General features: G+C 31.3%; 1 protein-coding gene across 3 annotated transcripts in view; it reads left to right on the top strand.

Annotated features, from left to right (window-relative positions):
* The window catches only part of LOC118204541 (uncharacterized), a 135062-nt gene extending 112682 nt beyond the window's left edge, over positions 1-22380 (top strand). For all 3 annotated transcript variants that reach the window (XM_085808554.1, XM_085808553.1, XM_085808555.1), the window contains one exon: positions 8620-22380. In XM_085808554.1, coding sequence (XP_085664680.1) covers positions 8620-8741 — 122 coding nt within the window. In that variant the 3' untranslated portion in view covers positions 8742-22380. The remainder of the gene's footprint in view (positions 1-8619) is intronic.
* Positions 22381-24439: the final 2059 nt, after the last annotated feature.

Raw genomic sequence — 24439 nt, forward strand, 5'->3', positions numbered from 1 at the left:
AGTTGTTTGTTCAAGTATACCTAATTAAGTGCAAGTTCTACTTGTGTTGGTCACGAATCTTCTTCCACGTATTCATATACAGTACAAAGTCCATAATCCATTATCCGGAATGATCTATAATCCGAAGCTCAAAGCCACAAACTTATGCATGCTCGTTTGATGTGCGCATCCGCTACGCATGCGCATAAAGCCAGTAAAGCGTTTACACATACGTGGCTTCCGATAGTGAAGAAAGAGAGGTTATTGTAAACGAAAAAATTTTGATTGACAAGTTATTTGGTATTCTCAACACAGCAATTACAGGACCTTCAACAGTGGAACTTTGTAACTGAACAAGAAATTATTTCTGTTTATAGAATTAAAGAGAAAGTATTAGCACAAAACGCGAAGCAACTTAAACAGCTTACATTGAAAGAAATGTTTAATAAAGTAAACAAATAAATATTAAGCTTTTTTTTGTTAATTTTGATATGCTTTAGATCATAATTGTTCTTTATTTCATAAATTAAGGTTTCATATTTTTAATTTTAGAATTTCTGCATGCAATCTTACCAGATTTAAATTGATGATCTTTAATCCGAAAAACCCCCTAATCCAGAATCTGCGAAGTCCCGACGAGTCCGGATTAAGGACTTTGTACTGTACTTTCATCCTTCTCCTACTTTCTTTGTCTTCAACATCAAATTCACGATTGTAAACGTTTAAAACCAACAGCTGTCACTTAAGGCAGGCTCACCATGTGCTTTTAAAAGTAATCAATGTGCCTGATCTGCAGATTTCTTCAAATAAAGAAGTAAATCAAGAATTCAAAAAGTTCCCACACTGACACTCATTCAGCTCAAAACTCGACATTATCACACGAAAAAATATATGATACTGATATAAAATCTCTTATACACTGCCAGCCATTAAAATTGGAACACCATGAAAGAAAGCAAATGAATAAAAGATATTTATTTTACGTAAACAATATGACATGAAGATAAAATGATTCAATTTGTAAGCAGTTTTGGGGTTTACAGGGGTGGGAAATTAGTAGAAACAGCTGCCACCCATGGCATCTGAAATTGCCCTTACCTGGTTAAGTATGGAGTCGAACTGGGCTTGGATGACAGAAACAGGCAACTTATTCCATACTGCTCTAAGCCAATGCCACACTCCATCAACTGTATTAGCTGAAGAGGGGTGGCAAGTCAGTCTCTCAGCAGCCCATGACCAGCTGTTCTCAATGGGTGACAGATCTAGAGATTGTGCAGGCCGTGGGGGCAGTCAAATACCCTGTTTATCAAAGAAGGTCATAACACAATGTGCAACATGTGGTCTTGCATTATCTTTTTTGAAGATAGCATTTGGCAGGCCTCAAAGATAAGGCACAACTCCTGGACAAAAGATGTCAGGAATGTACCAATCTGCTTTCAAATTACCGTCGATCCGAACTACAGATGTACGTGTCGTGCACCCAACGGCTGCCCAAACCATTAGTTCAGGTGCAGGGCCCCAATGCCGATATCGAATGCAAGAAGGCGATGTGAGGTCTCCTTGGAGCCTCCAGATGTATACAGTCAAAAGTCGTTAATCCGGACCTGTCGGGACTTCGACGATTCCGGATTATAGATCATCAGTTTAAATCTGGTAAGATGGCATGCAGAAATTATAAAATTAAAAATATGAAACCGTAATTTATGAAATAAAGAACAATTATGATCTAAAGGGTATCAAAATTTACAAAAAAAAAAGCTTAATATTTATTTGTTTACTTTATTAAACATTTCTTTCAATGTAAGTTGTTTCGTTTTTTATGTGATAATACATTCTCTTTAATTCTATAAACAGACATAATTTCTTGTTCAGTTCCACTGTTCAAGTCCTATAATTGCTGTGTCGAGAATACCGACTAATTTGTCAATCGAAATTTTTTCGTTTTCAATAACCTCTCTCACTTTCTTCGCTATCGGAAGCGAGTTATAATGACGAGGAATTTGATTTAAATCATATCAAAGACGGAGTACATCGAGATGAAATACTACATTTAGTAAGGAATTATAAGCCAAATAAAATAAAAACATCTGCCCTGAAGATAAGGATAGTGCTGACACATCGACTTCCAATTCATTGCGCGCTGTGGCGTTAAAGATAAACAAACGTTAAAGTTTAGATAAACAAAGGATATGCCTTTATCAATTTTTTGCAGCAATTCCACTTTTTGTTTAATGGACTTCAAAACATACTTTTGCTTTGTAGATCCTTTACATATTAGTAAATATATATCAGAAATTCTATTTGTCATAATCGAAAGTTCAAGCTTACTTTTATAAAATTGCTCTAACAGTCTGCAAAAAATAATAAGCCGAATCCAATTCGAAGATTAAGGAACATCGCAATCTGCAACGTTAACTGAATTAGATCATTTTAGCTTAGCTTATACCGTCCGTTATACATTAAACGCGCATTCGCAAATGTATTTTGCACACGCATATTCGCAGCCGTAAAAGTCTTATGCGCATGCTTAAATGCCTCAGCGCGCTGCATGCGCAGAAAGTTTGTAGCGTTGAGGTCCGGATTATGGGTGTCCGAATTAACGACTTTTGACTGTATATGGCCATCAGAATACTGCGTGAAGAACTGGGACATGTCTGAAAAGATAAAGGTGTGCCAGTCCTATATCCCGCTTTGTCGTTTGGTGTACCAGAGTCGCCATCTCTCTCTAGGATGCATTGTCAAGGGAACCCGAAGTAATGGTCATTGTGTTGATAGTCCGCGGGGCTGCAACCATCAACGCACCATGCAAGTGGATAGCATGCCCATTTTCTGAATAACGGTGGTCCGTGATGTGGTTGTAAGGTTTTGCAGGGCTGACCTCACAATATGTTTGTCCTCTTTGGCATTAGTCATTGGACCGCATTGAGATCCTGCATGTCGTTTAATATGACCCTCAGCAACTCATTGATTCCATATTCGCATGACAGTGGTTGGATGCTGACCAGTGCAATGGACAATATCATGGAACGAAAATTTGTATTCTCGATAGGCAACGATTTTTAGAGATTTAAACTTCACTTTTGGTTATTTAGATGACATGTTGATCGCATGACCAAACAAAGAAGAGCATAAGAAACATCTGAATACAGTTTTTGAACGACTAAACAGATATGGCTTAAGATTAATTTTCTCAAAATCAACTTTAGGGGATCAAAATATAGAATTTTTATGGTGTTTGATTACACCTGAAGGTTCTCATCCATTACCTCAAAAAGTAGAAGCTATGTTGAATTACAAAACACCCCAAATCACGTAAAAGACGACGCACAAATCCAAGCTATTTTACATGACTATCTGAAAGGTGCAAAGAAAAAAGAAGAAAAATTCAATGGACAGAGGAGGCATTAAAGCAGTTTGCAAAATGTAAACAAGATCTTGCTAATGCTGCATTGCTATCCTACCTGAATCCTGAATTACCTCTAGCATTGTGTACGCACGATTGTCGGCTATTGGATCAGTTTCACAAATGTACGACAAAATGGATGGAAGGCAATAGCATTCTTTTCTAAAAATCTGAATACTGCTCATCAAAATTCTAGCACTAATGATTGTGAATTACTTGGAAGTTACACGTCTATAAAACATTTTAAACATCTTTTAGAAGGAAGAAATTTTGCCATCTTTACCGATCACAAGCCTCTACTGTAGGCCTTTCAACAAAAACCAGACAGTGCAGACAATTACAATATGTTTCACAGTTGACCACAGAAATCAAACATATTAAAGGTGAAAGTAGTATAAAGCTGACACATTATCAAGAATAGAAGAAATAACAGAAGTTATGATGAAATAGTGGAAAGCCAAACTGATGGCAGAATTAAAAAATTAATTAAAAAATTTACAAAATTCAATTTCATTAAAATTTAAACAATATCCATTACCTTTAGGAAAAAATTATGGTGTGGAACATCAACCACAGGAATCAGGCCATATATACCGAAGAAATATTGAATGAAAATATTTATTAACTTTCACCGATTTTCATATCCAGAAATGAAATCATCATATAGCTTATAACTTCAAAATTCATTTGCCCGAACATAAAAAAAAGACATACAACAATGATCTCGCACATGTATTTCTTGTCAGAAAAAGAAAGTTTCTTGCCACACAAAATCAGTTTTCAGAAAATATGAAGAACCTACTCTAAGATTTCAAAAAATTCATATCGACATAATTGTCTGACCTTTTATAGATAGATTTACAAATTGGGTTGAAGTAATTCTGTTAAATAATATATTGTTGAAGGCTTCGGCAAAAACATCGCCAAAGCCTTCTACAACAATTGGATTACAAGATTTGGAATACCCTGTAAAATAGTAACAGATCGTGGAGCAAAATTTTCGTTTGAAATATTTAAGAACTTGTCAAGAATCTGTGGTATCAAGCTTACAACAGCCTACCATCCACAGTGCAATGGCAAAGTAGAATGATTTCACAGATCACTCAAAGAAGCATTAAAAGCCCGTAACAACCTAACCTGGAGTGAAACTTTACCAACTATCCTCTTAGGATTACGATCTGCAATACAAGAAGATACTAATCATGCAATAAAAGAAATGGTTTATGGAAACTTATAAAACTATCTGGTGGATTTTTCACAAAAAGTTCCATTCATACAACACCAGAAGTAATTGCTAATAATCTTAAAAAGCAGATGGAATTCATCAGACCAAAACCCTCACATCACAAAACTTGACAAAATGTTTTCGGTCATATAGACAGAGAAGGAAGTCAGTCGAACCTCCTTATGAAGGACCATTTATGGTGACCGAATAGACACTAAAATATTCCACTATTGAAATAAAAGGAAAAGTCGATGTAACAATTGAATAGCTAAAAACCAGCCTTTATCCTGGCAAACGAAAATGAATACTTCCTCCATATTATAGAGGATACATTGAAAGTAAGTGAAGAAAATGCACCTCCTAAACAGTCTCGAAGTGGCAGAACAGTAAAGATTCCTGTAAGATTCTGAGATTGAAGTAACTCCTACCAGTTAAAATTGCTGAGCGTAACTTAATTACTCATGAGAGAGTAATGTATGAGTATAAACATATTCAGAATTCTTAAAGTATTTAAATAATAATAATTTTATCTAACAGTAATATGAAAAACAATAAATTAAAATTTACACTTGTTTAAAAAATCATTTTTAAAATTTAACGAAATGAAAATATTATCGTAATTTTAATTTCAAACGTTTGCTATGGAGACAATTTAAATAAACATTGTTTATAGAATTTAAGTTGATGGATGCATTTAAAATCCATCCTTGGAAAGAGTATGATATCACTGATGAGTGGCTTTTGAATTGCAGCTCACTCAGAAATACCCTGTTTGTGGAGCTCCTTCATATTGTTTTGGTGCTGACAGGGTCTACGAGTGCTTCATTCAATTCAGCAGTCACTTTTGCAACTGTAGTCCTCTTATTTTCTTCACAATCTTCTTTAATGATCATTTTTCATGATCACTCAACACACTTTTTTGTCTGTGTTGTTATCTAGCAAATGCAGTTTTCCCTGCATGAGTTAAAAATCTTGGTTATGGAAACACCCACCATATGAAACAATTTGCCCACGTTCGAGTTCATTTAGCTCTGACATGATGCACTCATAACTGCATGGAACACTGTCTCGATAACGAGTGACACTTGCAACATATTGAGGATGTTGTATAGGGGGTGTTAGTGAGCAAACACATCAGCACCACCAAGAATAAACATTTCATTTCAAACGTGCATTTTAGGACATGTTTCCATTTTTATGTCCAACCACTAAAGTTGTGCATTGAAAACTTTGTAGAAGTCCAGAATGTTAGAATTCACTGCCTTAACTGCTAATTTCGTTCAGTATTATTATCAAGTATAACTTAATCTTTTTCACATCTGTAATACTGCCAGACTCAAGTTATTTGATCTGACACTAGATTGTATACTTGCTGTTGAAATCAGTTAATATTAAAATTCAATACAACTCATAATTTTGCATAAAAATTAAGTACTGTTTAAAGGAACTAAAATCTGGACCAAAAATTTGATTGGTTTATGTAAAATTATTATTAACCCCTTCGCGACGACTGTCACGTCTACATGCCAGCAACGAACACACTCACTTCCCGGCCGACACGCAGGCGTGCCAGAGCGTTTTCCCGTTCAGCCCGGACTGTCACGTATTTGTGCCAGTGTCCTGGAACATTTTAAAAACTATAATTTCTGCCACAAGATGGCACTGTATGTCCATATGGTTTCAGATACATGTACATTAGACCTTCTACTCGAAATGAGAGAAGCATGACTCACATACACGTGTTTTTGATTATTTAAACAAAAGGGGAAATAAATGTTTCCGAATGGCATGATTTATGACGTCTCTTTAAATTCGCACGTGGTAGTTGTTTATTGTAAGTAGAGAAGTTTTATTTTCACTAAAGCGTTGGGTATTTCGGTTTGCAGTTCAGTTTTTAGAAAATAATTAGATCTTGTTAAACGTGAATTCTTTCTTGTTTTTACCGTTGCAATGTCGAAGCGTCGAAAATGTTTAACAGAGCATGAAATAGCAGAAATGATGCAAAATATTTCAGATATTGATTCTGAAACAGATCAGCAGAATCATTAAATCCGCTCAGATTAACTGAAAAACATTTTCCAAAACTTTGTTCAGAAGAGACTGATAAGAAAATGAGACGATGCTTCGTTTGTTCACATTCCTGGAAAAATCCTCCAAAACGGCAAATGAGTTATTATGAGTGCAAGGAATGTAACGTAGGACTGTGTGTAGATCCCTGTTTTCAAATTTTTCATACGAAAAGAGAATTTTAAGTAATATATTTAGTTTTCGATGTATAATGTTAAAAGTCATAAAATGGTAAGTAATGAAAATAAAATGTGTAAAACATGCATTTAAACAAGAAATAAGGTAATTAAAGTATATATAAAAATATCTATAAAGCATAAACCGTTTAAATACTCTATAGAGCATTATTAAACAATGCGTTGATACTTCGGAAATTTCATGGATTTAGGCTTAATAGCAAAAAAGCCCCCGGCCCTGGACAGATGCTTGCGTAAGACACTGCCGGCCTCCGCGATAAGCGCGCGTTTGCGCTACCCGTCGCGAAGGGGTTAAGGTTTGAAGGGACTGGTTCTATGGACATCAAACACTGTGCCAAAAAAAAAAGTAATTATGTAACTTACTCAATCTTCACCTTAAAAAATGTTTTCTGTTTATGCAAATATGTTATTTGAATATTTTCTTAATCACAAGTTGTTTTGTCATATGTAGTCTGTAGTTATAACATCATTTAGTAATTATTAGTGTATGCAGCTTTTTTGGATGAACAAAAATTAACAACTTTACAATACATTAAATATGTGTTTATATTACACAAACATGCCTTGCATTGAAATTTTAATTTCTCGTAGATTATGCAGATCCGTCACCATCCTAAGATAGAGTAATATACTTACAATAGTAATACAATAGTGATACTGATTATTGCACATGTCATTTAAAAAGTGTGTGTGTGCATCTTTAGTACTTGGGCTTTTTGAAGAAAATTTTGGTATATGAAAAGTGTAGTGTTTCATATAATTTTTTTGCATAACCTTATGTTTATTAAAGTCATGTTTATGGCAACAGGAATATTTGACATTAAGGTTAGCTGTTAAGCTACCCAGTCGGTATGGTAGTCAGGGAAGCTGACTGTGATGCTGAAGGGCCTGAGTTCAAATCCCGGAGAAGGCATGGTTGTAACTGTCCGTCCCTTCATAGGAAAAACGATGGTGCCCCACCTATTAGGTGCCTCCATAATAAAGAGACCACCACATCCGGCCTTGTATAGATTAATGGACTGGGTTACATTTGTAATTGTTCACTATCTGCCATTTGGGGGGAGATTAGCTGATAATTGCAAAGTCCAACATTTTGAGGAAGTTACAGTTGCTCTCTTCAGATATGCATAGCTGTGTATATAGGATCTAATTCAGCAGAAATGAAAATAAAGACAGGAAGCTTCCTGAAAATATTGGACTGTAACATTCATCTTACTGTTATGGTCCTAGTAATTTTCTTTCTGCCAATCTGTGGTCTAAATCTCTTAAACTTTTTGAAATAAAATCTTATATAGTACAGTACAAAGTCCATAATCCGGACTCATCGGGACTTCGGCGATTCCGGATTAGACGGTTTTCTGGATTATAGATCATCAATTAAAATCTGGTAAGATGGCATGCAGAAATTATATAATTAAAAATATGAAACCGTAATTTTTGAAATAAAGAGCAATTATGATCTAAAGGGTATCAAATTTTACAAAAAAAAAGCTTAATATTTATTTGTTTACTTTATTAAGCATTTCTTTCAACGCACGCATGCATAAAGCGTACAAAAAAAAGTTTGTGGCTTTGAGGTCCGGATAAGGAACGTCCGGATTACGGACTTTGTACTGTATTAACATTGCCAATTTATTTGGATGTTTGTTTGCTGTCTTGCTACATGATCCTTAATTATTTTAATAGTTATGTTCTTTTATAATTTGTTGCTGTATGATATATTTTGAATCTTTTTATGTATTTTTCAGCTGTGATTAAAGTAGCTGGATGCTCTGCTGATTTTGTAAACAATGTTTTGAAAAATGTTGCTTCTGGTGATGAAAGTGGAGGGTTAAGAGGCTTAAATGCAGCAGTGATTGATGAGAATTAAATTCACACATTAAACTAACATTGATAGTGCAAACTATGTTGTAATAAGAGTTTTGTGTGCTTGTGTGTGTGTGTATATATATATGTATATGTATTTATGTATATTTATATTGTTCTTTTCTATTTATTTCTTTCCTTTTAAGTCTAGATACTCTAGTATGTGTGTTATATGTGCAAATAATATGCATTATTTTTCATTATCATATAATTTTCATAATAAAACATTTATGTTGGTGATGTAAATTTTGAAAGAGAAAACTGGGCAATTAGTCAGTACTTGATACATTGATTTCTTATTCACTGTCTTGTCATATTATAACTGTCCCATCTTGCAATTTTTTACTGAAGTTTGTTTTACTTATCCGAATTTGGGAGTATGAATTTTTAGTATCATCACTGCATGTTATAATAAAAATGCATAAAATATTTTATTATTGCTTTGTCTGTGTAACCTTTTGGCAGTTGTTATTTTATTAATTAATGTAAATCAAAGTATGATTGCTAAGTTTAGTGGCTACAACTGATAGCACATTTATATTAAATTATTATTGAAACTCAATAAATAGATAATAAAAAAAAACATACTTTTATGTATAAGGAATCAACTTATTCGCCATTATATAGTGAATCTTTTCTAATATGTGCAAACTTATAAATTGGTTATTTAACATTCTGTTAATTCAATATAATCGTAATTTGATATTCTTTACTAATTTGTGTAACTGTTATCTCTTTTATGCATAAATTTGAAACCTTTTAAATATAGAATGGTAACACCATTTGAGACTATGTTTTGGATAATTGCACATAAATTGTACATGCGTAGATTTCTGTATACTTCTTAAATTTCCTTCTTTAAATTTAGATTATTCAATTAAAATGAAAATATTTAATACATATTAATTTGTGTCAGATTTATAAGTTTAAATTGTAGATGGGGAAAATTATAAATTTTCTTGAAATCAAATCCTAAAATGTTCTCAAATCTTTCATATATAAGAATAAGAAAAACGTTTTTACTTAACACTAAAATTATGAATTAAAACAAAATTTGGAATCTGAATTTGTTCAAAAATCTCCCACATCTCTATTTATTAAGACAATACAAATGAAATTCTGTAACAAAAGTACATGATTAAAAATCTCGTAGAACTGAAATTCATTTTCTCAATAAAATTTTCAAAAAAACATTTATGTAATGTTTCAGAATTTTTACATTTTTCCAGAATCTATATAAATCAAAGCAAGAAGAAATGGGAAATAATTATATGAGTGAACACAGAGAAGCTCTAATGATGACATGCTAAATTCTCTTCTTGAAATTAAAAGTGATATTGGTGATCTAGATGTACTGAAATTGCAGTAGTCATGTTCTTTTATAATGAGTTCTAATACTGGAATTACTGAAGCTAATCTTTCCAAATTTTATAGTTAAAATGTTTTATTATTTTATAGGCTAGGATTTGAAAACTTCAAATGATGAGAGGTGAGCAAAGTTTCAAAAATACCTCATCTCTAATTTAAAATATGCTTTTTAACCTTTTGCAATAGTCAAGGAATTGTGCTGCTAAGACTTAAATGATAGATATTGCTACTAAAGGTTTTGCTGTAAAAGGTGGCAGAATTTCTTCCTTAATCCTAGTTTATAGAAAAGTGTCAAAATCTTTTAAAATGTTCAGTCATTCTTTTTATGTGGCTATGGACTTAGTTACAATTTTTATTAAAGTTAGTATAAATTTTACCTCTGTTCATTAATCTTTTTCTGAAACATTTTCCTATTCTTGATAAATGTCTTCTGGTAGTTTTCCACTTTTGAATCTTTCTTTGCATGAATTTTTAAAGTGTAAATATTTCATTCTATGCTTTAAATTTGCTTTATATTATTATGCAGTTGAAAATACAGATCATTGGATTCTTTAAATTCATTTTTACTGTCTTAAGATTTCTGTTTATTTATTTTCATAAGAATAAGCACTTCTACTTATCCTTTCTACTAGACAATATTTGATTCCATTTATATTTTAATTCATATATTTAACTTGTATGGCTATTTGATTGCTGTAATAAAAACAAAGTCTTTTGCAATAGTAAAACACTTTACCTACATAAGTTAATCTTTCTGCTTATTGTGCTTTCATTTCTTAAAGTTGTAATGCAAGTAAAACATTTTCTGCTCATGGATAGGGGACTAAAGCATAAACTTAATTATACTAATGGACTTAGGAGGTAATGACAGGTGTACATAGTTCTATCCCCAAAAAAAAAAAAAAAAGCAGTCTAATTTTTTAGAATGAGCATTTATAAAATTGCGTTACATACATTATAATAGATACAGAATGCTGTACACAAGTATGCATCAGACATCTTTTAGTCTGAAGTTTATTTTGATACTTTTGGACATCAATCATCTTTTAAAGTAGATTCCTGTATGTTGCATCTACACAGCAGCTATTTGCAAAAGGTTAAAAAGACATGAAGTTGGTATGTATTTTTACATAGTTACAATTTGTCAATTTTCTTAGCATAGTTTTTTCAAGTCTCTGTTTTGGAGTGTGGAGGGGGGGATTTTGTATTTGGAATTTATTATTTAAATTATTAATAATATTGCAACCCATATCTCCCAGTTTCTTCTTGAGTCATATTAATTAGGATAAGATTCATGTTATTAAGATTTTAGCAAATAATTATTCAACTGTATAATAGGCAACTTGTATCAGTTGAACTATGAAAATCAAAATTAAAAGCATTTAAGTTTCATTCACATTGTACAGATATGTGTTGTCTTTGCTGTAAGAAACTGTGTATTTATAATTTCTACATATCAATGTTTCGTATTTTTAATTAAAAACAAAGGAACATGATTAATTTTGATCTAGAAAGACTTCTTTTGCTTCAATATGAAATGGTTGATAGAAACTTTTATTTGAAATGTAATTGCATTGCTAAAGATGATCTATTTTGTATACAAACTATGCGATAATACATTATTTTCTATCAAGAAACATTTTAATCTAGTCAAGCTTTACTTTATTTATGTATTTAGTGTGATGTAGAGAATGAAAATGCGTAGAAAGCGAGTTTCTCGCTTTTCGTTTATGAGCATTTGATGTACAGATTGCCAGCTTAGGATGGCAGACCAAAAACGTATATATGTATATATTTTTTGTAATGAATCATTATTACAATCAAATCAAACAATGAGACCTCCTTTATCGATGTAGTTTTTAAAAAATGTTATGAGTTTATTTTGTGTTTTGTACAGGTTTCATGTTCTAGAAAGGGGAAAAAAAAGTAGCTTAATTTTTGTTCTATAAAAATATTTATACAGACTTTCCTGAAAATTCCTAGGAATGTACTTTCTTTATTATCAAACTTAACTATTAGACAGTGGTTGTATGTCTGGTAGAAAATCATTTAAGGCCTAGATAGTTTCATCAGTTATGAAAAATAATAATAGCTGTGATCTGTTTTGAATCATAAAAGTGATTTGTATTAGATTTAAGATATATGCAGTGTTGTGATTGGTGCCTCAGTTCCTGAAGTTACATCTAGGAGTCTCTGCTGTACAAAGCTGAAATAACTATCAGTTTTTGGTCCGTATGTTGAATGAAATGAATCTATTTGTGCCCGACTACTACCAAAGCAAAATGTTACCAATTTTTTTCAAAATACTACTGCAAATTGATAGTTAGCTTAAAATTTCTGTGAATGCAGTTTTACTAAGATTTGTGCATTTATTTACAAAAAGATGAGGATAGTTTCTGTAGTTTGTGTTTAGATTTTATACCACCAGAACAAACAATAAAAAATGTCACTGAAATTTTTGTGCTACAATGGTACTATACTTTGGACTAAAAATTAAGCAATGCTTAAAAGAAAAAATATATATATAATGAAATTCAGATATCTAAAATTGTAAAAAGAAGTCAAATCTTTAGTGAAAAAACTCAAAGCCTGTGTGTCAAAGCCCATAGACATAACTTACTTTCAGGCACTCCTGACAGATTCTCTTATATATATATATATCATTTGATAAGAACAAGATTATGAGAAATAATGGGATAATTTGAAGATCTTCCAAAATATGAAGAGCTAGGCCTTGGTGAAACCTTATTTTAAGTAACAAATATGGAATTTTCAACTTGTATTTCAGCAAGCTACAGTTCATTGAGTTTTGTTCTGCATTTTTCCCCCATTGTATAAAAAAATTATTATAAATTAAATTTTTTCCTCTTTCTGAAGGAAAGTATACCACATTTTTAAATGAAATTAGAAATCTGACTTTTACAATTTAGAAATCTGACTAATACAGCCATAATATTTTATGAAAGAAAGCATTTGAAGTGGCTTGAATAAATGCTGATAATGATGGCTGTTTTTTGATAGTGCAAAATTACAAATTCAGATAGTCATAATTTAATTTCTGAATATAATTATTAAAAAAATGTGCACTAAAAGTATTTTAATTTTCTTAACAACAACATTTTAAAGCAAGCTGCCATACCCTGTTTCATTCTTAAAATATTCTGCTTTGTTTGTTAGCCTGAAGTAGATTTTACAATCACATCACTGTGTATGATTAAAAAGAAAAGCTAGAATAAACCGTACTTTTTTCTCCATTGCAAATAAAGATATTATCTGACTCATTAAACATTCCATAATTCCAGAAATAATTTCTGAAATTTTGAAAACCTGTTTCAAGTAAATTGCATTTGGGAAAGATCTCGGTGATCTGGATTGAGTATGTAGGTGTTAGGTAAATATTTTTTCATGGTAAACTTTTTATGTGCATATTATGGCCTTTTGTCTTACCTGCATAACTAGCATATATATTTTTTTTACCTGAATTGTCTGTTCTTGAATATTTCAATGTGTGATATTTACTTTATTCTTGGAAGTTTCAGTGATATATAAAATCAATCTAAGATTGTAAATTAATTTTTTTAAACTAAAAAGTTAATATTTAAAAAAGGTTTACTTATCAGGGCTAGGCCAAGTGATGTTTCCCTGCTGCTTTATGAATATTTATTACATTTAGTTTGATAGGTTCAAAATACAAGTGGCATAACTTCACCTAGCACTATTTTGAAACATTGAAAAAATAATAATAATGTGATAGCTGTTTTGTTAGTTTTTCTATCATTATTGGAACTCAGATCTGTTAAATCTTGCAAAACAAAATATATGTCATAAAAGTAACCGCGTAGAAAATACAGTATGCTAAAAAAAGTATCAAATTGCTTATAGTTTGCACATTTCAATTAAGGTTGCATTTAACCAATTTACCAAAACCATGTTTTTCACTTTTTTCATCACTGAAGTCTTATGAGAAAATAAAATGAAAAGTTTGCTATATTTTAAAGTATATTTTAAGATCATCGGGTATTTCCTTTTTCATGGTAAGTTTCACATTACTGTTGGTCTTTTAGAGTTTCTCTTGTTTCAGTGCTGCTAGACTTGAGATCTTCCTTGTTTGAGCTTGTCAAAGTCTACCGTGTGAAATATGCCATTTAGGCAATAACTTAAATTTACTTTTTAACTTAAATTGAAAAGTAAATTTCTGGCAGCTTTATTGCCGGGTACCACATTTGTAAGTAGAAATTCTCGCTTCTCTACAATGAAAGAATCTTTCATTTTTAATTTTCCTACTGTTCGTTCGTAAGTAAATGCTTATTCTCTTATACTGATTAATCTGATAAAAAGTATGTCTGCATTTTTATGAAAAACGTCTGCTCTTAGAAGCCTTGAATTGATATTTTATTACTAACACTGTTCTGTCTAGATCCTATGCTAATTTAAGTAGAATAGTTACATACTTAAGTGCACATTTCCAAGTTTGAGCCTCATCTGAATCAGAGTTATGTAATAATTGCTATATAATTGTCCTTATGATGTTTCACTTCTGACAAAACTTCCTGGAGACTTATACTTTTCTTGTTTTATATTGTATGTACATAAAAATATCGCCTTTTTTTGCTTTAAGAATGCCACTCGATTAGACTCATGTATGTGTTCAGTGCTCTTTTTGCTCTCCCTTTGATAGCTGATAATCGTTCTGAGCTGAATTTCCTATAATATAATTCTTTTCTGCTTCAGGCTTAAAATTGCACTGCTTCTTAGGTTTACATGTAATTTTGTTTGAATTGCAGGCTGAATTATGGTGAAAACATGATAAAATTCAGAGTGCTTTGCTTATAATCAGTTCTTTTTATGAAAGAATGGACTGCTTTATTTGTTGCTTGGAAAGGTAAGGACTAGTCTATGCCCATATAGTACTATCATAAATGATTGCTATATCTGGATATATCAGATAAAGCACTGTAATTCATCACAAAAGTTTGAAAACAACATTTAATTATTCAAACCAATGAAATACTGTTATTCCTGCCAAGGTATTTATTTCTCTTTTCATTGTAGTTATGCGGCTTATGCTGTGAACCTTCCATTTGGTATTAGATTGTTTGACAAGATGATATACTGTATTGAATATCAATAAAATGCACATCTAGGTTACCTTAAGGCTCACAAAATCTTCTGGTATTGTATTAGAAACTGTGTAAATACATAATCAAAGGCTGTAATTTCATGTGCAGAACTGAAAAATGCTTCATTGTTTACTGTTAAGTGAAATGTTTTTAACTGATAGTATAGGAAATAGCTTGTCTGTAAAAATATTGGTCACTGTAATGTCATGGTAAAGCCATTAACTTTTATAACGTATAAAATTTTAGAAAACTGTTTAAAGTGAATTATCTGCGCTACTTAAAACTGGCTTATTTAAGAAATGAATAGGTCCTCTGTTTCGACTGAGATTCTTACCTGTGATTAACCTGCTTTCTGGTTGTACACATCCTGAAACCAAGGATTATGTAAAGCTGAAGTGTAAATATATTGAACAGAATAAAATGTACATAGTTGTGATTCCTGCTTTATTATTGGTGCCTATTTATCATACTTTAACATTGCTGTTATAGATCAAGATTTATATCCTAACAAGTGTGAAAAATTTCATATGAAAACAAACACAGCATTCCTTTTGTTAACATTTTTCTTGTTCCTGTTAATGTATTAACTAGTTACATAGTAACATAAAATATATTAATGGCATAAGCATATATAATATATTTGCATATTTATTTAATATTTGTACAATCATATTAGAAGGTGATAAATGTATTATAAATATGTTAAGTATGTTTGTGAAATTTTATTATGGTGTCTCCCTCTTGAAATATTATTATGGAAATGCATTTGACTCCAAAGTTTCCATTCCTGCTGCCTTTTTGTCAACCTCAAACTTGTTAGGCTAATCAGTTTTAAACTGTTTTTACTATTTTTTATATTATCTATGTAATCTTAAGTGCAATAATTTGGGCATTCTGGTTTTAAATAATGTTCATTATATTTTTTTTAATTACTGGTTACTGTTATCATATTCAGTGTGTCTTTTTAGGCAGCAGAAATGGAAGTACCTGGTGCCTAGGTTATATCCCACTCATAATTTTGTTTAATATTTTGAAGGTATTAAAAAATAGTACATATGTAATATTGTATATATGCATTTATGCATAATGTTTAGACAAACTAAAATTTTATAAAAATTTGTCTGTGTGTGTGCTTTCATATGCATTATATATATTATGTTCAGACAGAAATAAAAGTATTTTAATGAACTTTCTCTGATTTTGTTGTTCAGAAACTAAAGAGTCTATGAGGCGTAGTAAAAGTGTGTTGACTGAAATCTCTTGTGTTTTAGAGTATGTGTATGTTCAAAAATTAATGTAGAAGTTTGTGTTAATACATTGTCTGGCTTTTGTCTGTATTGAAAGGAAGCCACTGATATACAGTCTTTCACTTTTATTATTTTTTTCAACAGTTGTAAATATCTGAATGTGCCAAATTCTAGCATGAATTATTTTTGCATTTTTAGTTCTAAAATTATCCTACTTTTTAATTGAATTTTATGTTCTCGTTTGAAGAAATTTAAGCTGACAGTTGAATTAATTTACTTGATTTCAGTATGGCTCTGTCCAGTTAGTACTTTTAGTTTCCATTGCTCTTAGAAAGGTTATTGCCCCTCTTTAATAATTTGTTAGAATCAAAATAAATGCTTGTAGGCTTATATATTTAATGCTCAATATTCAGAAAAATTGCTTAATTTTTTTTATATAATTTGAGCAATTTTGACATTTTTTGCAAGATTTGCATTTGATTTTAACCAATCTTAGCAAAAAGTGCTTAATTTCAATGAGCTCTTTATATCTTCCCATTGGGGAGGGGAGGATATTGAGTTGCAGGTATGAGTAATCTTCCTTGCCTATACTTCCTCCATATTTAATGTATTTAAAAAAAAAAAAACTAAGAATTGTATGCCTGGAGTTGCTTACGTTTCATGAAAATTTCTTGTTAGTTACTGTTCAGTGTTTATACAATGTTTTTACTCCTCCTTCCTCCGTTTTTCATATGTATGTGTGTGTGTGTGTATTCCTGTATCTTTAGCAGTGAAACGGAAGTTGGAAAATTGAAGAATTCAATTTATTGAAATAGGAAAATATGTCTTGTATGCTGTTTTTTGTTATGAAAAGTGCAATTTATGTGTGGTTTATCTAGTGTTTTGTTTATTGCTTCTGGGTTAGTGTACTGTAGACCTGGTTAAAGTGACACCGAGTAACACATTTTCATCTCTTTCTTCACCACCTTTGCTGGAAAAATTACATGCTAACACAACCTTTTGTGTGTGTGTTTTGTTGCATGTATGACAAAAGTGTTAATACTTCAAATCCAAAAGGACTTCTTTCTGTCCCCACTCATATTCTCATTAGCTTTTGGGACTTGAATTCTAGAAAATGAGACATTAATTGGAATGTGTACAAGATATTGTGCCTTCATGAGATTTTCCTAAGTTAATTACTTAGCAGGAATGTGGATGTACACCTTTCTTCTCTCATGATTTAGGCTGAATTTCTTAAAACATACGGCAGATTTTTAAGAATATCCTATGAAATTTGCACATTTCAAGTAATTGGTATGTATTTCATAAGCATAGCCATGCAGATAAACACCATAATAATAAAGCACTAATATGAAAGTTTAATGGGAGGAGAGAGCTATGTAATAAATCATGGTAGAAAAGAACTACATAATGTATTTTTATGCATGGTCCAATAGTGGTGCATAGCAACATTCGGTTTCTGCCCCGAGCAAATTTGAAAAGTAATTGTACTGGTTACTTATGTCAAAAAGTCATACGGGCAAGCACCATATCTGTTTTAAGTGGTTGACTGGAACCTATAAAAAAAATGCTTAAATCATAATTTTCAAAACTTTTAAGAAACATGGATTGGAATTATTGCCCTTCATTAGAAAAATAACACCTTCCTCTTAACTATAATCTGACAACTGGGTATTGTATTTTAAGCCAAGAATGTGGTGTGGTGTATTTAATCATGGCAAAGCATACTAGGGCTATCTGCCTAAGGGGAGGGATGCCTTCGTGGAGGACTTTCTAAGGGAAACTGGCTCGTATACATGTTACACATGGGAAAAACACCCATGCAGCCAGCCCGTTCGTGGGCCTCGGACCGAACTACCAGTGTTCATCGACTTTACTGCTCAGCCACTGTTTTAAGCCAAGAATGAAATCATAATAAGGATAAAACACCAAAAATTCCTTTTGGTCTGATTGTATATAAAATGTTGAACGGAGTTGCTTAAAAAAAGTCGTGTACGGAGGAAGTGGGTTTTTTTTTTCTTTCATACATGTGTTTTTTTAATTGGTCAAAGGGCCTGTTCAAGTTGATGAGAACTGAAAATTAATTGTTGCTAGGTGCTTAAGGTTATTTGTCTTAGGATGAATACTTCTATGGGGTCGGAAAAATGAAAATTAATTATGTGAATAGGTTATGTTGTTAATGGCAAAAAGGATGGGATCTAATTGCTTTTGAAGGAATGGCTTTGCAGAGAACTTATATATGGTTTTCAAAGTATTTTGATTATAGAATGATGGGGGGGAAATAAACCGGGCAGTCAGTATTATCATAAAACACATACATTTATCTGAATTTCCATATTGTGTGTAAGTTGTTATCGAACAAATTGTATTTCCTGTCATGCTTATACACTAGCAGCTATAATTATGAAATTTCTTTTGTAGAAACAAGTATATGCACATATAGAATTGCAATATGAGTAATTTATAATGCTCTCTAAAAGTTTGAAAAAAAAAACTTTCTGATTAATTTGAACTTTATAATTTCACATTAATAATGCATAATTTTGCGATGTAAATTTAAGTACCATATAAATGTTTGCAAAATGAAATTGATAATATGAGTTATTCTGTGCATTGCTAGATAAGATGTTCTGTGTTATAAATCAATCAAACCTTGCCTCTCAAAGTGTTGTATGAGAGAGAAAGACTTTTTACATCTTATATGACTAGCCTATATACTAGCAACTTCAGTACCTGAAGACTTGCCTCTATGAATGCAGTGTGATAAATTTTCATTCTGTGCTGTGTCAAAAATTAAGAAATCACAGTTTTAATTATTATATTAAGCCTTCTTATTCAGTATACTAATGGTAGATGTTCATTATGATATTATGTCTATTATATCACCATGGTCTATTAAAAATAATTTACAGTAGGAAGACTTTATTTTTTCCAAAAGGCCTATTAGGTATTTGTGACTTATTTTTCTGGAATGGGTTTTATTTCACTGTATCTCTGATACTGTTATATCTTTTCAATACGCTGTAAGTTTGTATTAATGACTTATCGCTGTTACAGATAAGTTGTCAAAAACTTTTATTCATCTGCGAAGAAACTATATATTTTACCTTAATAGTGGTTTCCTTAGATGAGATATTTGGTTTTAGACATCAGTTTTAATCAGCATATGGCAATAGTTATATAAGAAGATACTACAGTCAAAAGTCTTTAATCCGGACTCGTCGGAACTTCGGCGATTCCGGATTATCGCTTTTTCCGGATTATAGATCATCAGTTTAAATCTGGTAAGATGGCATGCAGAAATTATAAAATTAAAAATATGAAACCGTAATTTATAAAATAATGAGCAATTATGATGTAAAGGGTATCAAAATTTACAAAAAAAGAAGCCTAATATTTATTTGTTTACTTTATTAAACATTTCTTTCAACGCGCGCATGCGTAAAGCATACCTTACGCATAGCCGAAATTAGAAAATTGCAACCAGAAAACTATTTGATTTGTATTCGTGATATTTATAACGACGAGGAATTTGATTTAAATCATATCAAAGAAGGTACATCGAGATTAAATACTACATTTAGTAAGGAATTATAAGCCGAATAAAATAAAAACATCTGCCCTGAAGATAACAATAGTGCTGACAGATCAACTTCCAGTTCATTGCGCGCCGCAACGTCCGCCCCCCCGCGCAGAGCAGCGTGAAATTGATAAACAGATTTCGGAACGGTTAGATAAACAAAGGATATGCCTTTATCCATTTTTTGTAGCAATTCGTTTTTTGTTTGATGGATATCGAAACATACTTTCGTTTTCTAGATCCTTTGGGAGCTCCAGCATCGGAAATTCTATTTGACATAATCGAAAGTTCAAGCTTACTTTTATAAAATTGCTCTTACAGTCTGCAAAAAATAATAAGCCGGATCCAATTCGAAGATTAAGGAACAACGCAATCATCAACATTAACTGAAATAGATAATTTTAGCTTATACCGTCTGTTATACATTAAACGCGCACGCGAAAACGTATTGTGCCCTTGCGCAGACGCATATGCGCAGTCGTAAATGTCTTGCGCCCACGCGTAAAACGCCTATGCGCATGCGTCAACGCGGCGCATGCGCAGAAAGATTTTAGCTTTGAGGTCCGGATTATGGGTGTCCGAATTAACGACTTTTGACTGTATTAGTGTTTTAAATATTTTGTGTAGCATAATAACTAGTTACTTTCCTCCTACATTTACTACCAAATTACATTGTATTTCCTTTTATATAAATATTGATGTAAATCATTTATGTTATTACTGCTTGAGTTAGAGATGTTGGACATCCTTAGTCAGTGCCATTTAATGCATGAATTTCAATACATTTTTGGAATAATTTTTTTTAATACTGTACCTCATGATTATAAGTTGAAATCAATTTTCTTAATAAACCTAATGTTATATAAAACGTGGAATGTAATCATTTCTTTCATCCATTCATAGCTTATTATCATATTGTAGTATTTTAATGTATTACATGTTATTGGCCTTTGGATGTTTGTTATAAATTCATTTTTTCTACTAAACAGATATCATGGCTAATTATTTGCTTAATATGTAAATTAAAAAGATTGCCTTGGTCATTACATGAAAAACCTTTAAGAACTTCAGATTGTGTAGTTTTCTGTGAATATCATTGTAATTAAAAATGTAAAGCATCATACTGTGATCTAATATTTCTGACATATTCTCAGAAATTTAACTTCATTGTATGTTACTTAAAATATTCATATCATTTTCATGGGCTTTTTAAGTGTGAAGTTTTAATTACAGAAAACATTTATGTTATTAATTCATAAATTCTCTAAAATTGTTATTTTGTATCTAGAAATATTTTGCCTGGGATAGTAATATATGAATGTTTAATTATTTGCACTTTTCTTTTATGATAAGTGTAAAGATTTTTGCACGTATTTTTCTTATTTATTAAAGTGATACTTTTTAGTAATATTCAGGATTTTTTTTTAAATGTAAACATGTTAAGTATTTGAGAATTTAATTTGTGAAAATGCTAGTCATTAAAAAGCTATTTTAACTTGTTAAAGTTATTTTTAACAATAAATTAAATTCATCAAATTTAACTCTTTCTTGCAATTAAGTATTTTTCCCCTTGAAATCTGTACATACATATTTTTATAATTAATTTTATATTTATATAAAATATTTTCTTCATAAGTTTAATAGGGTTTATAGCCATATAGGGCATAGTCATCTAAAGTACAAATGCTAATGCCTTTGTGTGTATTGCATATGATCATGGATGGATAGGAAGACAAAATTATTTTTCTTGGCATATCTTAACAGATACTGTGTGTGTGTATTCATGTGTAAATATATATATATATATATATATGCTTGCATGAAATTTATTGTTTTCCTTTATATGCATTTTTTTTTTGTTGTTGTTGTTGTTGTTATTGTTTTGTTTTGTTTGTTTGTGTGTGTGAAATAACTGGTCTGTGATACTGTGGAACACCTTGATATATGTGTTAAGCAGTGATGAAAATTAATGGAATTGACTTGCATTAATGTTTTAGTTGTGAAGAAAGGTGCATATATATATATATATATATATATTTATAGGTGATCATGTTCTAGTTATCATTTCTGTCTGTAATGTATTCTAAAAGTATTATTTCCTTTTTAGGTATTTTTATTTTACATTGTGTTGGATTTACAATAATACAGCTGCACACACACAAAATAAATTGGTTTGAATATTTTACTAAAAATATATTTTATCTATATAATAATTTGTATTCATCTGCAGAATCAACGTTTGTTCAACATCTTATGTATAATAGTGGATGTTTTCAAAGATGTACCTAATTTTTTTTCATTTGTTTTTAATAAACATCTATTAGATAATTGCGGAAGTTTTTGTAATTAATAAGAAATATGAGACTTCTACCAGTTATGTGCATAATTTATCTGACTATTTCATAAAATAACCAAATTCAAGTGGTGTCAGTATTTCAAAGATAAAACTGAGCATTTTTTATTTTTTATTTAAGTCATATATTATATATTATTTAAGTTTCTTTTATTGTCAGTCACAGCCCACCAGTGAAGAAAAAAGTATTTGATAATGGAAGTTAAATTGCCCGAAAATAAAAAGTTTAGGAAAGGTAAAATACAAATATTACAGCATTAATTTGATTTTCATGTAAAGCATTAAAAGTTAAAGAAAAACTTCTCAGAAATCAAACTAAAAGGCGCATAAAAACAAAGAGTATAGATCTGTTTTATTGTGATAATCTTGTTTGGTACATTACCATAGTTCTCCCAAACTTTTTTTTTGGCTTCCCTTTCTCTTTGGCTAAACTACCTCTGTTATTGAAGTTTCAAATGATAATTCTCAGAGTAATATTTTTATTTTGAAAGACTGAAAATGGGTGAAAACATAGAAGCTTCATTAAAATGAAACAAGCAAAGTTGCAAAAATTGAAGTTAAGTTCAATTAAAATGCTCCAAATCAATCATATTAGTCAGGGTTGCCAGAGATCAATTGAAATGATTTTTAGAATATCGTGGGTCCACCAGCAGTCGAGTGGTAAAGCCGCTAAACACTGGTAGTTAAGATTAGAGCTTGAATCACAGTGAACGGGCTGCCTGCATGGACATTTTCATGGCCTTTCCCATGTGTAATGTGTATACGAGCCAGCTTTCCTTAAATGTCTTCCAGGAAGGCATCCCTTGCCTTAGGCAGATTGCTGTCGACTGCTTTGCTATAATTAGAAATAAACCAACCAGAATATGATGTGATCAGAAGTTTCGTAGCTCTTGAGCAACCAATGAAAATATTTTAATACTTTCACGTTTCTAATCACTGTTAGCTGCATTCAGAGAAGTTTATGTCTAGCAAAAAAGAAATCTGGTCAGCATCTCTGAATTGAAAAAACTAAATACCAATTGTATTTTCCTTTTTAGTTAAGAAAAACGAGAGAACAAAAATAAATAAATAAAAGCTATTAGTTTCACATTAGCTGTTGCATGATTAAGTGATTTTTCCTAATAGTTCTGCGTTAAATCTAGATACTGCATCTAATTCCAAATATGGAAGTTTATGTCATCCCAAATAATATCTTATTTTACAATATAGTACTCAGAGTCGTAGCTAGGGTTTTCAGCGCCCAGGGACAACTGAAGATTTTGCGCCCCCCTACTGCTTGCCAAGGATGGAAAGCATTTAATTCTAAAATATCGTAACATCAGTTTGGCGCCCCTTCGATTCTGCGCCCGGGGACAGATGCCCCCCTCTAGCTACGCCCTGATAGTACTGCTGCATATCCGCTTATAATTCCAAATATGTAATATGACATAAGTGTTGTGTAACATTCATAAAATATGACAAAGTTGAATAGTTGGATTCTATGCAAAAAGATGCTAACTTCATTAAAAAGAGCAATAATAAAGTGTGTTAGATCACACAATAAAAAGATACAGTAAATAAATTCACTAATGGACTGTATATTATAAAGTTATTAATAATCAAAGTTCTCATATGAAAGCCGTTGTTAGCTTTCAACTCGGAAAATTCATCATTACAGATGTACAGTTCTTTATCGACTCATCCTGTAGTTTCTTCACATATGTCCCTTATCCTATATATTCCGTGGCTGCTTTTGGTGCATTGTGGAGGAATCCAATGCCAACATACCACCGGCCTTGCTATGCTGTAACATTCAGTCATGGTAATTAATACATATAACAACTAATATAAATCATTATTACAATCAGCATTTGAGTTATGTACAAAAAATGTGAATCAAGAATAATACAGTAACACAAGATGATATTCAATTACATAACCGTCTAAATTACTCATTCATAATACTGTACACTGTAATACTATTGATGTTTATGAACATACTTAGTACTAAACTAAGTTTTCTAGCTGTAAAATACAGATCTTAGATATTGGTCT

Source organism: Stegodyphus dumicola, chromosome X1 (genome assembly GCF_044657685.1).
Source record: "Stegodyphus dumicola isolate Sdum_Otavi_A_Nest chromosome X1, ASM4465768v1".
NCBI lineage: Eukaryota > Metazoa > Arthropoda > Arachnida > Araneae > Eresidae > Stegodyphus > Stegodyphus dumicola.